Source organism: Chrysochloris asiatica, unplaced genomic scaffold (genome assembly GCF_000296735.1).
Source record: "Chrysochloris asiatica unplaced genomic scaffold, ChrAsi1.0 scaffold00034, whole genome shotgun sequence".
NCBI classification, from domain to species: Eukaryota; Metazoa; Chordata; class Mammalia; order Afrosoricida; family Chrysochloridae; genus Chrysochloris; species Chrysochloris asiatica.
In genome coordinates, this window is record NW_006408552.1 from 14,250,197 (window position 1) to 14,268,851 (window position 18,655).

General features: G+C 49.8%; 1 protein-coding gene across 1 annotated transcript in view; it reads right to left on the minus strand.

The window, feature by feature from the left end:
- Nucleotides 1–18,655, minus strand: part of GRID2IP (glutamate receptor, ionotropic, delta 2 (Grid2) interacting protein) — a 42,695-nt gene that overhangs the window by 19,690 nt on the left and 4,350 nt on the right. The window contains exons 2-4 of the mRNA XM_006859766.1: nucleotides 10,340–10,494; nucleotides 1,112–1,360; nucleotides 873–958 (exon numbers count right to left, since the gene is read on the minus strand). Of these exons, the coding sequence (XP_006859828.1) occupies nucleotides 873–958; nucleotides 1,112–1,360; nucleotides 10,340–10,494 (490 nt within the window). The remainder of the gene's footprint in view (nucleotides 1–872; nucleotides 959–1,111; nucleotides 1,361–10,339; nucleotides 10,495–18,655) is intronic.

The window sequence follows — 18,655 nt, forward strand, 5'->3', positions numbered from 1 at the left end:
AGAACTGGTACACACCAGCTATTAGGACTAGGCCTCGGAACTCTCTGGAATGAAGGGTCTTCCCAGGGCTCAGAGATGCCTGTCTCACAAGCCCACACACTGGAGATGCCAGATGCAGAAGTGTAGAAACGACCCAACACCAGCTGGGACTTTAAAAGGGTTCTCATCAGAACCATCCCTAGACTCTGGGAGGGGACATATGACCCTGCCCTTTCAGAATGCATGACAAGGAAGGAGACTTTAGCTCAGCACCAGCAGACTTCGCTGCCCATGGTAAAGATTCTACAGTTGAATGAGCTGCCGCAGCTGGAAACAAGCCTCACCCCACCCCCTGTCCCTCATCATCACCACTGGAGGGACAAGGAGAAGGATTCCTGCTGTGAAGTCTTTGCCTGCTGGGAGATGTCAGGATTTCAAAGGGAGTGGGGAGGCTTTCCCCATGGAAGAGCTAGATAGCAGGGGTTGGGTCTACCTCTGAGTCTGGTCTGCTGGAAGTGCCCAGTTCACAGTGGATACTCAATGCAGGGAATTCTGAGTGTTTGTGTGTGTGTGGTGGGGAGCACTATCTGTGGTGGCTAGTCCTGGCTGCTCCAGTGACCCAGGCAGGGCCCTCAGCCCTTCCTGTGCCCATGGGGAAGGTCTAGATGAAGAAAGTGGCTCACGTGACTCAGAGTGACACTGAGATTGGAGGAGGGCGCCCCAGCTCAGCAGAAGTTCCTTAGGTGGGAGATGATATGGGTCAACTGGCCTGGGGACACTCAAAGTGCCAGGACCCATGGTACTTAGGGGGCTGTTGACCTGGGAGCCCTACAATAGGGTCTCTCCCCACCATCCCGAGCCTTGGCGACTCAGGACACCCTCCCACGCCTCACCAGGTAGGACGGACTCGATCCAGACAGGCCCGTGGCCACGCAGAGTGAAGCCAAAGCTCTTGTTGCCCTTGTAGACTCGGACTGTCCTGGGAAGACAGAAGGTGCAGGGTGGAAGGCGGGAAGGTACCCAGTCCAGGGGGCAAAGGGGATGGAGAAACCCTGTGTCCTACTCCCTGCCCCCGGGGAAGTCCGAAGGCAGTACCCCCAGCCCAGGTCGCCATCCCCTTGCTCATGAGCACCTGCGAGAGCCTTCTGGGCCAGCGCGGCCACCCAGTAGTGAGGCAGCCTTTCGTGGGGGCGGCTCGTCTGGTCGGCGCGGCGGGGCGCTAGCGCGCGTGGACACCAGCAAGCGCTCTGGCCGTTCCTCGCTGCGGCTTCGGCGTAGCCGCTGCGTGTTCTGCGCCCTGCGCGCCCGACACAGCTTGCCCAGCAGACCCTGGGACACCACTTCGTCGAAGCGTGCCCGGTGCTTCTTGGGGATGAAGATCCTGCAGCGAGGATAGCAGCGTCGGGGCGCGTCCCTAGCGTCCCCGGAAGCTGCGCTCCCGCACAAACCGCCGGCCCCAGAGAAACAGTAGGGTCAGGCACAACTCGGAGCTGGCTGCCCTAAGGTTCCCGGTCTGGTCAGGACCCCACCAGAACCGTGGCGCCCTGGGACCTCACCTATGAAAAGTCACGTCCAGCCTCTCTCCGGTTTCCCCAGCCACCTCCGCTGGGCCTCAGGGCCCTCATAGTCTATCAGAACCTGTCTGCCTCCTGCCTCTTGTTCTTATCTTCCAGCGACCTTCATCTCCAGTCCTCTCCCCTGCGCCTCATCCGATGCACTCACATCACATAGACCTATCTGCTCACCTACCTTCTTTCAGAGCAGAGTCCTGGGCACTTTGTTGGAGAAAGCTGCAACCACAATGGCCCAGGATCCAACTTCCCCAGACCTCAGTATGCCCCCAGTCTTCCTGCTTGCTCCTCTGGGCAGCCCTCTGGACTGTTGTCCACTCAGAATTTTCCAAACCCACTATGGCTGCCATGCCCAGTCCCACCTCTAAGCTTTTGCCCAGGTTGCTGCAGCCACTTGATGCATGCTCTCTGCTCCCTGACTTAGCCGGATCCTTCACCCACCCCCTAATCTAGTTCTTGTATCTGGGGCAACCCAACATCTATGGCAGGCGCTGCGGCAGCCAGGAACTGGGAGTCAAACGCCGGAGAGATGGTGGTCCACACTTGCAAAGGACTAGCCTGGGAGTGGTAAGGGGTATGCGGAAGACTGGTATATGTCCCCCAGGCATGGTCCCCATGAGGGATGGTTTCTCAGTGCCCATGGGTCTCCTTTGTGAGACTGGCAGGTGGATGAGGGCTGGGTCTGGACACGAGTCAAGTAACTGGTCAGAACTTGGCACGTGTGTTGTTAGCACCAACTTATATCAACTCTATGCACAACAGAAACACTGCCTGGTCCTACACCATCTTCACAATTATTGCTATGTTTGAGCCCATAGTTGCAGCCTTGGTGTCAGTGTGTGTGTGTGTGTGTGTGTGTACCATCCACCAAACATGATGTCCTTCTCCAGGGACTGGTCCCCCTGATAATATGTCCAAAGTACATGAGACAAAGTACTTGTACATGGGAAAACCCAAAATCAAACCCACTGCTGTCGAGTTGATTCCAACTCACGGAGACTCTATAGAGAGTGACTGGTGAGTTTGAACCTCTGACTTGTGGTTAGCAGCCCAACATCTAAACCACAGCACCATCATGGATCTTTTGTACATGAGACTCAGAAAAAAACAACAGCACAAACACAACGGTCCCAAGCACATATCGGAGTAAAGGGCAGCCGTCAGTATGTGGGTGGATTCCCAGCCGTGGCAGGGATCCTGGTGCTCAGAGGGGCCCCCTGATTTCCAAGGTGGCACAACTGACCTTGGACACAACTCCACTCTCCAACAGGAACTAGTAAAGATCCTGCCCTTGGGGAGGTACCAATGGCACTGTTGGGAGAGGGTCCTTGGGGCTGAGTTAGAAGCCCTGAGAGGCACCATGCGGCTCAGTGTGACCCTGCCACCCAGCATGAGGTTTGCTCTGACTCACTAACCCAGTAGAACTAAGGGCAGGGGGTCCCTGTTACCTACCACTCTCTGACTCAGCCTGGCAATAGCTCCACAGGCCTCCGGCGTCCCTGCTGTACCCACAGGCCTCTCTCCATGGGAGTGGGGCACACACGGGATCAGCTCCCCCTCTCTGCCTGGGTCAGGGCTTGGTACTCTCTTTTGGGTCCTCTTTCTGTACCCATTCCCTGTTCCCACTGGCTTTCTCTTTCCCTTGATCCTCAACCAGCCCCGGAGAGGCCAATTGTTAGGGGAGGTGAGAATGCCCAGCCCAGGGGTTAGCCTCAGCCTAGGGTGTGGGTATCTGGACAGCGGGTAGTGGAAAGGACAAATCCTCCAACCTAGAAGAAGCACCAGATCCGGCCTCAGTCGTCGGTCCTTCCTGCCTTTTACCAGTCGTATGTATGAAGAAGAAGGGGTTTTTCATAGCCCACCCGTCTCCTGAAGGCCCGCGCGAATCCCCTCCCAGCTGATTTCTCTCCTACTAGCGCCCAGGCCGGCTGGGTTGGCTCCCTCGCCTGCAGATCAGAGAAGCCCCTCCGTGGCTCAGTCCCACCCCACTTCTACTAGCCAGGTCGTAAGGTTCCCGAGGGCGCGAGGCGCGGAGGAGAAGCTACCGAAAGTGCCGGGAGAAACCCTGGTCCTTCCCCATCTGGAGCCGGGACGGCAGCGCGGCAGGTGCCAAAGGCCTGGGGTGGCCGAGCCGGGAGCGGTTCGAGCGCGCAGCGACTCCACGCGCCTCTGCCCGGTGAGCGCGCGGTGGCCCCTCCCGAGTCGCCGCCACCCCGCCCGCCCCTCTCGGGTGGCCCCGCCCCGGCGGCGGGGCGAGAGGGCCTGAGGGACCCTTTGTCACATCCCTTCTCCTTGGCCGCCTCTATTATTTCCCCACGTGCCTTGGCGCTGGTATCCTGCATACCCACAGCAGTGCCCCAAAGCCTTCCCGAAGAGGGTGATCTGTAAGCTGGGAGCCTCGAGAGAGGGAGCCCTGCCAGCTCACAGTGGGTAGGAGGCAGCACCGGCTAGGGGGGTGCCAAGCAGAAGGAAGGGGGCCTTGAGTGCCACGTTCAGCGACTGAGGTTGCCTCTGACAGCAGTGAGGGCCATGTGGGGGTTCAGGATCTAAGAGTGGTGGGGGGACTCCAGAGAATTTGGTACACCAAGGGAGGGATGGTGCAAGGAGGTCGCAGCTGGATCTACATTTGCAAAACTTAGGTGAGTGAGTGGAGGTGGTGATGTGGGTCAGGCAAGACAATCCCCAGGTAAGTTGGGATGGGGAGGGGATGATCTTCTGGGATGGGGCATGGCCTACTGGGAGGACAGGAGAGGAGGTGGGCACTGTGCACCGCATTTCTCATGATCCAGTCCTGACTGCACTGTGGTGGGCAGGGGTCTTCAGTCTGAAGACCAAAGGACAACAAACAAGTCCAAGGCATCCTGGGGGCAGGCTCCTTGGGGTTACCTCAACAGGATGTATCTCTCAGCTTACTCTGTGGGACCTCAGCAGGAAGTGGCAGGCACCCAGACAGGCAGGAGACCTGGGGGTCTCACCTCTGCCTGGAGATCATTCTCAAGGGGATTCTGCTGACACCCCTCAGCCCACCACCCCTGTGTATATATAGTCCTACCAACCTCCTGCCTAGCCACAGCAAGAAGCCAGAGACAAATGCTCAGAGCCACCTTCCCTGGCCAGCGCTGCCAAGAAGAGAAATGTGGGGAACCTGTGTAACTCCTGGCACCCGTAGAGCTGCAGTCGTCCCAGTGTGACGACAGAGCCCTCTCTGGCTGCCTGTACCAGCTGCAGTGGCCCAGGCTGGCTGCCCACTGTGCCCAAGCAGATGAGGTGCCAGCATCAGTAAACGTTCATGCTGGGTTCAATCCCCAGTGAGCAGCATGCATACGGCTGCAGGCATAGTCCCATGGACAACGGGAAGGTATGGATGGCTGTGTCCGGCCAGGTGGGTCTAGGCAGCATGGAAGCCGCTCGGGCACAGACAGCCTCTGGGAGAGGCCACTTCCCAGGACAGGTCACTTTAGAGCAGTGGCTCTTCACCAAGTAGGGGGGATTTGGATTGTCACAACTGGAGGAGGGGGCTGCAGTTGGCATGTAGTGGGGAGAGTTCAGGGAATCTTCCAAACAGGCAGCAATACACAGCATTCTCTGGCCCAATTGCCAGCATTGTGCTGCTGGAGTACTTACAGAAAGGAACCCTGACGGTGAAATGGTTAACATGCTTGGTTTCTAACTGAGAGGTCAGAGAAAGATGTGGCAACCTGCTTCTGTAAAGATTAACAGCCTTGGAAACCCTACGGGACCTTATAGTGTCCTATAAGGTCGTTATGAGTCAGACATGATTCAACAGCAATGAGTTTTTTTGGGTTTAGACCCCTTGTTCTAGATGTTCTCAGCAAACCAACATCAATTGCGCACAGACTATATGCCTGGTCAACGTAGCTGGGTGGGGCAAATATTTTAGCACTCATCAGCTGAAAGGTTCAGACCACCAAGAGGTACTTCAGAAGAAAGGTCTGGTGATCTGCTTCCAAAAAGTCTCAACCTTGAAAACCCTATGGAGTAGTTCAGCTCTGCATGCTTAGAGTTGCCGTGACTTGATGACAACTAACAATAATGACAATATATGCTCGGGACTTTTACCTATGTGGTTGCATAACATTCTCCCCATAAGTCTGTCTCAAATACTTTCATTAATGCTCTAATTAATGTGTTCCCCCAAGCCCCACCTCTCGATTTTTAACTAATCTCTGTGTTGCTTACAGTTGGCATAGTTCATTGATATCATTTCCTACCAAGGACCCTGCTGGGAACACAGAAGGACCCATAACCCCATTTTGCAGATAACTGTAGAGACCAGTCAATCTGTTCAAGTCACGAAGCCCGTGAATGGTCTGGGGTTCAAAGTAAAGGCTACTGGCTTCCAAGCCCCAGCCCCTTCCAGCACCCCAGTTGCTACCCTCACTGCCCTACCTGCCCCTGCTCCTCCTTGTGTATTTCCTGAGATCCCCATGCATGCATGGATCACAAAGCTGACGTTGCTTTCTGTTCTCTCCTGACCCAGCCACGCTTTCCAAACAGCCTGGCCTGCCCTAATTAGAAAGCCATTTTATCACTTCATCAAACTGGGATCCCTTTGGGGACAGACCCAAATTAGACACCGAGCCGCGGGACTCACTGCTGTTGAAAGGAAGCTGAGCCTCCGCGTTTACATTGCCATTGCCAGTCACAGCTCCGTTTGATCTCCCCTGACCTAAATCTAGGGAGTCCTGGTGTTGCAGCGGGTTAAATATTGGTCTGCTAACCCAAGAGTGGGTGGTTGGAACCCACCATGAGACAGTCTGCTTCCATAGAGATGTACAGCTTCAGAAACCCTATGGAGCAGTTCTACGTTATGTTATGAATTTGGACCACCCTGCCTGACAGCACCATCCAAGAGAACTTCCTGCTGGGATGGAGGTAATGTCCAATAACGTGGCCACTATTCACATGTGACTACTGAGCACTTGCAGTGTGGCTAGTGAGACTCAGAAATGGGATCTGCAATTTTATTTCATATTCATTTATTTACATTTCATTTTCAATAGCCACATATGGCCAGCGGCCATCATGCTGGACACTGTAGCTTTCGGGCCTCATGGCTCCTTCCCCTCCCCCAGAGCCACCTTCAAAGAGGCCACACTGTGATTTCTGGGGAGGGTGGATGAGGCGGGGAAGAGTGGCATCTGTGCTAAGTTCTAACATCTGGAAATTTCTTCTCAACTTCTTTTAAACCTTATCTCTCTGAGACTGAGGAGCCCTGGTGGCACAGTGATTAAGTGCTCAGTTGCTAACAGGAGGTTGGCTGTTCAAACCCACCAGCCACTCTGTAGGAGAAAGATGAGGCAGTCTACATCCATAAGGGCTCAAACACAACAATTGTGAGCTTAGCACAGGACTGTGAGCAGTGTTTCATTCTGTTGTGCCTAGGGTCACTATAAGTTGGGGTCTAACAACAAACCTCAGTGGGCAGTTGTACTCTGTCCTACAGGGACACTATGGAACTGACTTGGTGGCCGGCTTGGTTTTGGTTTCTGAGATTGCTGGGGAGGGAGGTTTCAGGGACAGAGCTGTCACTCTTCAGGACCAATACCCTGTATAGGGCAATGTGGGGTACCGCAGGCTTGTCCACACAGGGGTGCCTCTTTCGCTTGACACCCAGCCTGAGGGACTCTCCTTGGGGACTCACCCCTGACTTCCACAGGCCACCCGTCTGTTCTCATCCCCCAGACCTCACCGGCCACTGTATGAGCCACAGCTTACCGGAAGTCAGTTCTGACTGCCCCACAGAGGTAGCCCTAGCTGTTCCTCAGCTGGCGCTGGGCCCCTGGAATCACAGCTGACGCATCTGTGACTCCTCCATGCCCCATCCCCAGCGCCCAGCACACGGTGGGGCCCCTCGCCAGCCTGGGATAGGGGAGGGGGCGGCAGAGTGGCTGAGACCCGGTGCCAGGGGAACCCTCCCCCCCGCAGAGCCCAGCTGGGCGCCGCCCCCTCCTCAGGCAGCCTCCCCAATTTTCCTGTCGCGCTTGACACGAGCTGACAGCAAGGCTGCTGTTCCATCCTCCCGCAGCATCCCCGATATCCCCAGGTGTTCAGGGTAGACGCTTCCTGGTTGGAAACGGGTGCGTCCGGGGGCGGCCGCCCACCGCCCGTCCTGCCCGCGTCGCGGAGCTGCCCGCCACTTGGGGACACACTGTGACCGGGAGATGCAGGAATGGTGCTGTCCCGGGAGGCTGGCCCGGGAGCAGCTGCGGGGACTGGAAGTCTGGGGGGCAGGGGAAGAAAGGGAGACGAGCGGCTCCCAGGGAAGTCCCAAGTCTGGAGCCCCTGGAGCCCTGAGGAGGGCGATAGGGAACTGTTCGTTGATATCCGCCCCAGGAGCCCTGAGCGCCGATCGCCTCGCTGCCGCGGCCGCACTAGCGCTCTAAAGGAACTTTTCTAGCTCCTTTCTCATCTCCCAGCCGGGGGCCGGCCCCTTACTCACCCCAGACAGCTCATGGTGGCCTCGTCCGTGGCCTCGGAGGGCTACTCGGCTGCAGAGACTGCCGCGGTTGGGCTGGGATGGGGGTGGGGCAGGGAGGGTGGCCTGCTGGGTCCCCGACATTGGCCAGGCCCAGAGGGAGGGGCAGGCGTCGGGGTGAATGGCAGCGAGGGGAGGGGGCGGGCTGCACCAGGCAGAAAAGGGGGAGCAAGTCCCGCAGGCTCCGGATGCTAGCTGCGCACGATAGGGAGGGGAACGGGGCTTTCCTGGACCACCGCGTGAGGACCTATTAGGGTTTTGTTTTTTGATTTGACAACTAAACTTAAAGGGATCAAAGTGAGCAGAATAATAGCCTCAAACCACAGTCTTAGAAGCAGGGTGACTTGCTTCAGCTGTGTGACTTTTGTTACTGTTGTTGCTGTTGAGAATATACTTAAACACACACCAGTTTCTCCCTGTACAATTCCGTGCCCTTGATTACGGTCATGGAGATGTGCAATCATTTGCATCTTTCTTTTCTGAGTTGAGCCTCCCCAATTCACAGAAACTCACTGCTCTTAAGCTTCCTAGCTAAACTTCCCAGTTAACTGTTATCAGTCTGATTGCATATAAATACTTCTTCAAAGAGCATAATATTCAAGGCAGAGTATTTCTTACTAGCTAAGCTAGACAATTAATTTGTTTTAAAGAAGAATTCAGGAGATATTTTTGGCTTAAAGATGATCTCAGGGCAATAGTTTCAGGAGTTCAGCCAGCCCCCATGGCTCCAGGAAGTGTGGAGTTCATGAAAATGTGAAATTCTGTTCTGCATTTCCCCCCTTTCAGTCAGGATTTTTCTATAGAATCTTGTATCAAAATGTCCAGTCATGGTAGCAGGGCACCATCTAGTTCCTCTGGTCTCATGGCAAAGGTGGTAGTTGTTCATGGAGGCAATGAGCCACACAGTTTGTTGTTATTGTTAGGTGCCATCAAGTCAGCTCCGACTCATAGTGACCTTATGCACAACAGAACAAAACATGACCGGTCCTGTGCCAACTTTACAATCATTGCTATGCTTGAGCCCATTGCTGCTTCCACTGGGTCTTCCTCTCTTTCACTGACCCTCCACTTTACCAGTATGATGTCCTTCTCCAGGGACTGGTCCCTCCTGATAATATTTCTGAAGCAGGAGAAACGAACACATTCCATATCCTCCTATTATTCCCCACTCTCTTCTTCTGTTGCTCCAAGCAAATACAAACCAATTGTTGTGCCTTGGATGACCTTTTGCAAGCGTTTCAGACCCCAGGCATTATGAGTGTGTGACTTTGGGCCAGCTGCTCAACCTCTCTGAGTCTCGGTTTTCTCCTGTGAAATGGGTACAATAATAGTGTTAGGGGATTCCCTGTAGAGTGCTCCTCTAGAGTCTGGGGAGGCCTTGATTCTACACCGTAGGCATCACCCAGGGCAGAGACTACACACTGTTTGTACAGTGTGGTGTTGGGGACCCAAATGGCACAGCATTCATCTTCCTCAGCTTCACAAGGCACCACTGCTTGGACTCAGAGAAGGATCTTGGTGTCCTGGTTGAGATTTTTCTGACCAGAGCTTTAGAATGCAACAAAGCAGACTTTTCTTTATGACCGTCTTCATTCTCATTCAAGGTGACATTCTGGCACACCATAAGCCAACAGCTGTTCTTCTCAGGGTTGACCTTCAGGGACACTCAAGTTGAATCCAACACATGTCATGTATGTCAGAGTAGAACTGGGTTCCACAGGGTTTTCTTGTCCAGTCACCCATTCATACACATTTTGTTTTATGTCATTGATTGCAGTCCTCACCATGTGACAGCACACTTTCCTCTTCCTCCCTGTGTTTCCCATTTCCTTCCGTTCTTCTTTCCTACCCCTTCCTGCCTCCTGAGCGGTACCCCTGGGAACATGCTGCCTTTTTGATCTCATATGGTTGACTGTTCTAAGGAGTGTGGACCTCCCTGGTGTTACTGCTCACCTTATAGTTCTGCCCCTTGCTTGACTGAAAGTTGAACTATGGGTCCATAGGATTTTCTGTGGCTGTTTTGTTCAGAAGCCGGATGCCAGACCCTTCTTCTGAAGTGCCTGAGTAGACCCCCCACCACACACACACACACACACACACACACACACACACTCTAGCCTTTTGGTTAGCAACAGGACTCATTCACCATTTGCACCACCCAGGGATTCCTCAGGGACACTGTCTCACCCTTATTCTGGGACTGAATGGGTGTTAGGGGTCCAGTTCCAGAGCAAGTCAAAAACCTGCCCTGGCATCTCTGAGTGAGCAGACCTATCCAAGATGGAGGTACCTGAGGTTGTCCAGGAGTGGTCCACGGGCCTCGAGGGGCAGCACCAGGGTGAGTGCCCAGACCAGATCGTCCACCCTCTGCTCGGCCGCAAACTGCTTTAGTGCTGCAAATACCTGCTCCTTGGCTGTCAGCTGGTCCCCCAGGATTTCGTCCACCTGTGAGGAGGGGTCCATAAATGACAGGGGTCTGGGTCATGGGGAACTACTCACCTCCTGCCCTTTCTGCAGGGAGCACTTATTGAGCACCACTGTATGAGCTTATCCACATCCAACCCTTTTAAACCTGGTAACAGCCCTACAAGGTCGTCAAGGCTATGTAGGTTGAACTGTGTCCTCCTAACTCCCAGTACTGGGAATGTGGAAACAGAGTCTTTGTGGATGTAATTAGTTGACATGAGGTCATATTGGAGTTAGGTGAGTTCTAATCCAGTGGGACTGGTGTCCTTATCAAAAGAGTAGAAGAGAAAAAAAAAAAAAAAAGAGTAGAAGAGACACATAGAAGGAAGATGGTTATGTGAATACAGAAGCAGAGATTGGAGTGATGTGTCTCCAAGTCAAGAACACCAGGAATCACTAGCAACCACTAGCAGCTGGAAGACACAAAGAAAGATCTTCCATTAGAGGCTTCAGGAAAAGCCTGATCCCAATGACACCTTGATTTTGGACTTCTAACCTCCAGAGTCCTGAGACAAACAATTCTGTGGTTTTAAGTCACATGAGTTGTGGTCCTGTCTTACGGGAGCCCTAGAAAACGAATACACGTGGTTAGTATCTTCATTTTACACATAAGGAAACTGCAACTGCTAGAGGGGAGGTGACTTGCCCAAAGTCACAGAGTCAGAACACAAGCCAAGACAGCCCTTCTAATTAATATCGTGAGGGTCAAATGAATCAATGCAACTGAAGATCTTCAAAACATGCCAGGCATTCAGTAATTGCTAGTTACTATTTATTACAACACTATGCTCCTTTCTACTACACTGTTCACTGAGATCCCACAGAGAACATTCTGGCTCCACAAAAAAGCCCTGGGGTGCACGCTTGGCCCTGAATTTTGATGTCCCTCAGTTCTCCCTCCAGACTTTTGTTGGTTTCGACTTTGCATGAACTCCCAGAGATGTTCACATGGCCACTGGAAACAGTTTCACCCAGTGCACAAATGGGCTCAACATTTCTGGAGGGTAGTGTGTTAGATGACCCATTGAGCAAGGTAAGCACATGCTTCCTCATGCTGACATGCTAACCTGTAGTAAATGATTTCACATTTTTTTCACCACATCCAAGAGTCTGCTTCTAGATCTGGCTGGCATCTGTCTCTCTCCCAACCGCACAGCACCTTCCTACAGAATCAAAGCCTCTATTCAAATTTATAATCCCTGAAAAGGATGGAGCACCCTGTTAGCAAAGTAAGCATGGACTTACTTGTGCTTACTTACTAATCTGTAGTGAACAGTTTCTCAAGTTTTTCTATACATTGGTCACTGCTACTGTTTTTCTTGCAACTGATGCATCTTGCAACGGATGGAGTTTATGATCGAACGCAATGTGGCATTATATGGGCCAATGAGAAGTGCTCCTGACCTGTACTTTAAAATATGAAGTGGGGAATTCTAGCGAAGGGGTGCAGGGTTTCTTTGGGAGTTGACGAACATGTTCTCAAGATGATTATGATAATGGTTGCATAACTCTGTAAATATACGGAGAAACCATTGATCAGTACACTTGAAACAGGCAAGTTATATAGTATGTAAATTGCAGTTCGTAAAGCTGTCATCCATCACCCATCTTTTTGTTATACTGTGGTGGCTTGTGTGTTGCTATGATGCTGGAAGCCAGTTACTTCAAATATAAGTGGACATGTTTCAGCAGAGCTTCTAGACTAAGACAGATTAAGAAAACCTGCTGATCTATTCAGAAAATTGGTATTGTTAGGTGCCGTTGAGTCAGTTCCAACCCATAATGACCCCATGTACAACAGAATGAAATACCGTCTGGTCCTGAGTCAACCTCACAATTGCTGCTACACATGAGTTCATTGCTGCTGCCACCATGCCAATAGATTTTGTTCAGAGGTCTCCCTCTTTTTCACTGACTCTCCACTTTATCAAGCATGATGTCCTTCTCCAGGGACTGGTCCTTCCTGACAATATGTCCAAAATATGAGAGACAAAACCTAACTATATTGAATTCTAAGGAGCATTCTGGTTGTGCTTCTTCCAACACAGATTTGTTTGTCTATGGTACTTTTAATATTCTTCTTCAACACCATAACTCAAAAGCATCGATTCATCTATGGTCTTTCTAATTCATTGTCCAACTTTCACAGGCATATGAGGCTACTGAAAATACCATGGTTTGGGTCAGGTGCACCTTAGTCCTCAAACTGACATCTTTGCTTTTCAACACTTTAAAGAGGTCTTGTACAGTAGATTTGCCCAGTGCAATATATCCTTTGATTTCTTGACTGCTACTTCCATGAGTATTGATGATTGATCCAAGCAAAAAGAAGTCTTTAACAACTTCAATCTTTTCTCCATTATGATGCTATTTATAGCTTCAGGGGTGAGGAATTTTGTTTTCTTTACATTAAAGGCTGTGGCCTTTAATCTTCATCAGTAAGTATTTTAAGTCCTCTTTGCTTTCAGCAAGCAAGGTTGTAGCATCTACATAACACAGGCTGTTAATGAGCCTTTCTCCAATCCTGATGCCATGTTCTCATATGACCCAGCCTCTTGGATTATTCGCTCAGCGTACAGATTGAATAACTCAGAAAATTAGCCAATAGAAACTCTATAGATTGCAACATAATATAGTTCAATAAAGTGCTGGACGGAAACAATGGAAAGAAGCAAGCCAGTGTCTTGAGGATGGCAATTTATTCTGTTGCAGAACCATAGCTCATTTGATTGCAGTCTAATTCACTGCCCGTCATAGATAAAACTGAAGGTCTGTGATCACCCTGCATCTAGCAAATCTCTGAGGACCACGTTCTCAACAGCCTGTGCTCCCTCCGTGTCTCTGTGTCCCGTGCTGGTCATTCTCACAATATTTTCAACTTTTTCATCCTGCTATTGAACATTTCTTAGACGACAGTCTAGTAACAACATCACTTTTATTTGCAATGGGAAACCACCAAATATGTGTGACTCACTTTATTGTGCCAATCTGGAACCCAGCCCGCAACATCTCCGAGGACTGCCTGTATATGATATTGTCATGAGTCAGAGCTGATTCACTGGCAACTAACAACAACAGTAAATGCCGTTAGAGAAAACATAGGAAGGTTTTCGTGATAAGTTGTCAAGTGAAAGGAGCAGGTTATGGCATGGGACACTCAACTTTACATTTTTATAATCTATAACTACATATATGGAGTCCTGGTGTGGTGCTGTAGGATAAGCGTTCAACTGCAAGGTCAGTTTGAACTGCAAGGTTGGTGGTTCAAACCCATCAACCGCTCTTCAGAAACCCGATACTGGGTTGCTATGAGTTGGAAACAACTCGACAACATGGCACTGAATAACAACAATATAACTACATATTGTATAGAGTGTTGGCTCTATACCATAAGCACTGGACTTTGAAACACAAGGTTGGTGATTCAAGCCCATCAGTCACTCCATGGGAGGAAAACACTTTCTGCTCCCACAAAGACTTAAAAAGCCCCACAAGCCCTAAACAGGATCCCTTTGAGTTGGAACTGACTCGATGGCACTTAACAGCAACAACATAACTACATGTACGTATCTGCATGACATCTGCATAAAACGTGTAATGATTATCTTACAGTAGATGGACTATGGATTTTAAAAAAGAATTCCATGGTTTCCATTTCCTACAGCATATTTCAGTGATGCGCAAGGTCCAGAAAACGTACACATATTAACATTTCTTTCTTTTTCTCCCCTGTGGTAAAATATGTGGAAGATAAAGTTTACCCTTGTTACCATTTTAAAGTGGATCATTTAGGGGCATGAAGTACGTTCACAGTTTTGTGCAACCATCCTCATTGTCTAGTTCCAGAACTTTCCCATCACCCTGAATGGAAGCCTGAACCCATTAATTAGGCAGCCACTGCCCAACCCTCACTCCCCCAAGCCCCTGCCAACCACTAATCTACTTTCTGTCTCTAGGGGTCTGTCTATTCTGGATGCTTCCTATAAATGGAATCATGAATCTGTGGTCTGGCTCTGTTTCTTTTCTTTAGGCATCAGTTCACCACTGTCTGTGCATACTTCATGAGATTCCCCTTTGCCAGCCAAGGGCCTTGGGGCATTACTGGGCATCCATCTTCTGAAGAAGGGGTGGGAAGCTGGGTAGTGGAACGGTCATTCGATCCCCAGCTCTGCTCAGCCACAGATGTCTCTCTCAGGAGATGCAACTTCAGTCAGAACTGGGGCTGCCAGGTACCTTTTCTCCCTCATTCCACTCATCTCCAAACTTCTCAACTGGCACCTTCATCCTTCTCCATCCTTCACTCTCACTCTCTTCCTGGTCAGGGTCAACTCACCAGGTCATTGACATCATCCTGCCCCTGGGCTCTGCTCTCTCCTTCTGCCATCTAATTGTCATTCCGCTCTTGGTTCAAAGGTCACCTCCTTGGTGAGTCTGTTCTGGCACCCTGTCAAAGTGGCCCCCGTTGTTCTCTTCTGTTTATTTCTCCATTTATCGTTATCTGGAATAGCTTGTTCACTGATTCGTCCACCTATGTTGTCTGTGTATTTCCCCATGAGAATGTCAGTTGCATGAGAGCAGGCTGTTCATCTGTCCTGATGACAGCTGTTCTGCAGGCTTTACACAGCATAAACCCACAATCAGTGATTGTTCAATGCCTGGACTTCAGTATCTCTGTAGTGGCTGCAATGATGGGCTCAAACAGTGACATCTGTGAGGCTGGTGCAGCATTAGGTATGTGGGGGCACTATGAGTTGGAATGGATTTGATAGCACCGAGAGGAAGACCCCCAACGAGATGGATTGGCCAAGTGGCAGCATCGATGGACTCAAGCGTGGCAACAGTAGTGAGGTTGGCCCAGGATTGGGCAGTGTTTCGTTCTGCTGTGCATAAGGTTGCTATGAATCGGCACCGACTTGATGGCACCTAACAACAACAACATGAACAATAACAGAGTCCTGATGTGGCACTGTGGGTTAATATGCTGCACTGCAAAATAGGTTTGAACTCCAAGGTTGGTGGTTCAAGCTCAACAGCTGCTCCTGGGAAACTCTATACAGTAATGGAGTCCTGGTATAACGCTGTGGGGTTAATGGGCTGGGCTGCAAAGTTGGTTTGAAACACAAGTTTGGTGGTTCAAGCTCGCCAGCTGCTCCTCAGAAACCCTATACAGGGTCGTTTGGGTCAGAACCAAATAGATGGCACTTGACAACAACAAAGAACAATGACAGAGTTCTGCTGTGGTGCTGTAGGATAAGCACTGGACTGCTAATCACAAAGTCAGCGGTTCAAACCACCAGCTGCTCATCGGAAATCCTGTATAGAGTCAATATGAGTTGGAACCAACTCAATAGCACTTAACAACAACAACTGTTCCTTGCCCTCCATTTATATAAATGTTCAAGTCTCCGCCAATCAATCAGTGACTCAACTGGTAACTTTCTCCATTCTCTCTTTTGTTTTTAGCTCACAGTTGTCTCCATCTGCTGTTTCTCTGCCACTGCCTTTACCCTGAGATGAACATGTCCCTTAGCTGTGAGGCTGAGAAAACTTGGATTTGTTTACTTTGGACACATCATTCGGAAAGGCCAATCGTGAGAAAAGGATGTCACGTTTGGTAAAATAGTTGTCGTGAAATGTCATGGAGTCTGTTCTGACTCATAGCGTCCCTGTGTAGGGTTTCCGAGGAGCGGCTGGTGAGTTTGAACCAACTTTGCAATCTAGTGCATTATTCCCACAGTGCCACACAAGGACACTACAAAATGAGAGCAAGTGTCTAGGTGTTGGATTGACACAGGAGCCAGTGGACTGAAGAAGGAGCAGGACTATGCAACGTCTTCCTTTATTGTACCTAAGGAGTCCTGATATGGTGCTCTAAGATAAACACTGGACTGCTAACCTCAAAGTTGGTGGTTCAAACCCACCAGCTACTCCTCAGAAACACTCTACAGGGTTGCTATAAATCAGAACTGACTCAACGGCACTCAACAGCAACAAGGGTGCCATGAGTTGGAGCTGACTTGACCGTACCTGACAACACTAATCTTTACTTGCTACGCTTTGTCTCCTACTTTAGTACTCCATGACGCTTCTCTGCCAATGGTCCCAGATGATGACGCCCAGGTTCTGATCTTCAGTCTAGCACATGCTCCTGAACATCACTCACTGCTTCCTGAATTCTTTCACAAGAGGATTAAAAGAGGCTTCCCAGAGGAGGTGACACCAGAGGGGATGAGCAGGCATTAGCAGGTGGCTTCAACGGGACTTTCTGTCCATCTCTGAGTCCTAACACACACACACACACACACACACACACACACACACACCATAAATCTGTAACTCATTCTTCTCCATCAGAGACAGAGGCCCAAGAGCCTCCTCCTGTACAACACGAAGCACAGGGTCTGGCACGTAGTAAGCAAATGTATCCATGGAATTGAAACAAGGAGCTACAGGGGGACAGTCATGATCACATTGCATTTCCTGCTGGTCCCTGCTGACTTCTGCTTTCCTCCTGATGGATAGGGTGGGCTGCAGCATCAGGCATCTCCCCTCCTCATGCATCTCTCACACCAAGGAGGGCTAATGGTCTTGGGATGATCTGAGTCAACAACCTCCTTGATTCCAAGGAGAATCTGGCTAGCTGGAAAGATGCTTTATGTAAGAAGAGGAAAAAATAGTGCCTCCCCCCCACCCCCCGGGGCCTGGGCCACAGTGTGCTTTTGGTGTCAGCTTTACCCAGATGCTCTCAACCTACATCTAAGCGAGAGGCATCATCACGGGACACTAATGGATTTTCTATTAAATATCAGATATTTCAAGGATGAAAAACTGGGGCAGGGAGAGAGGCTGGCGAGAACCCGGGGGCTGATTGTTGAAAACCAACAGGGGAGCCACATAGACCCTTGATCTTCCTGAGGCAGTCTTTTCTTATTTTGGATTCACTCTTTCTTTGGGAATGCTTGGTGAGTTCTAACCAGAATCCATCACTCTTCGGCCTTGCTTGTCAGCTAAGCTGCATATCCACCCTATCTGCTGGGGACCTGGACCATGCCCCCATCTGGCTCTCCAGGGTATGGATGCAGTATAGGACAAGGGGCAGGCCTTTGTTTTTTGTGTTTTTAATTGATGCATTTGATTTATTGTATTAGAGAAGAATATTAGAAGTACTATGGACTGCCAGAAGAACAAACAAATGTGTAATGGAAAAAGTACAGTCAGAATGTTCCTTAGAATCCAAGATAGCTAGACTTCATCTCTCATATGTCGGACATATTATCAGGAGGCAACAGTCCATAGAAAAGGAAATCATGTTTAGTAAAAGGAGGAACAGAGAAAAAGAGGAAGACCCCCAGATGATTGGTACAGTGGGATCAGCAATGGGCTCAAGCATAACTATAATTATGAGGATGGTGTAGGACTGGGCAGTGTTCCGTTCTGTTATGCATTGGGTAACTATGAGTCAGAACCAGCTTGATGGCATCTAACCATAACAATACAATCATTTGATGGGAGTTACGAAGACTTTGGATAAAAAATCCTTGTCAAGTAAATTCATGGTATCACATGTACCCACACCAGTTGTTTCATACCTTGATAGCTAACCAATTACAAAATTTACAGATTCAAAGAGAATTTAGATCTCATCTAAATACCCATCTTTCTACTCCTGCTGCATTATTAATTTTTTTTTTTTAATGTTTAATAATCTTTAATAGGCAAACCAGAGTCATTCTTCTTAGGTAACAACCTCTATGAAGAAAAGCTTTTTTTTTTTGTAAAACATACTATGCATATTATTTGTTTATACTTCATGTACTATCTGACACTATACATTGTTGTTGTTGCTGTAAAGTGCTGTTGAGTCAGTTCTGACCTGTATAGGGTTTCCAAGGAGTGACTGATGAACTTGAACCGCCGACCCTGCATTCAAAGCGAATTTGCAGTCCAGTGCATTAACCTACAGTGCCACACCAGGACTCCAACATTATACATATACACACATATATAGAATGTATGTATGTACATATAAAGGTGCATGAGAGTTTCAAAAAGTTCATGTAAAATGGCATTCTAAACAATGGAATTTTTCCATGAACTTTTTGAAAAGACCGCCTACATATACATATCCATGTATATGTGT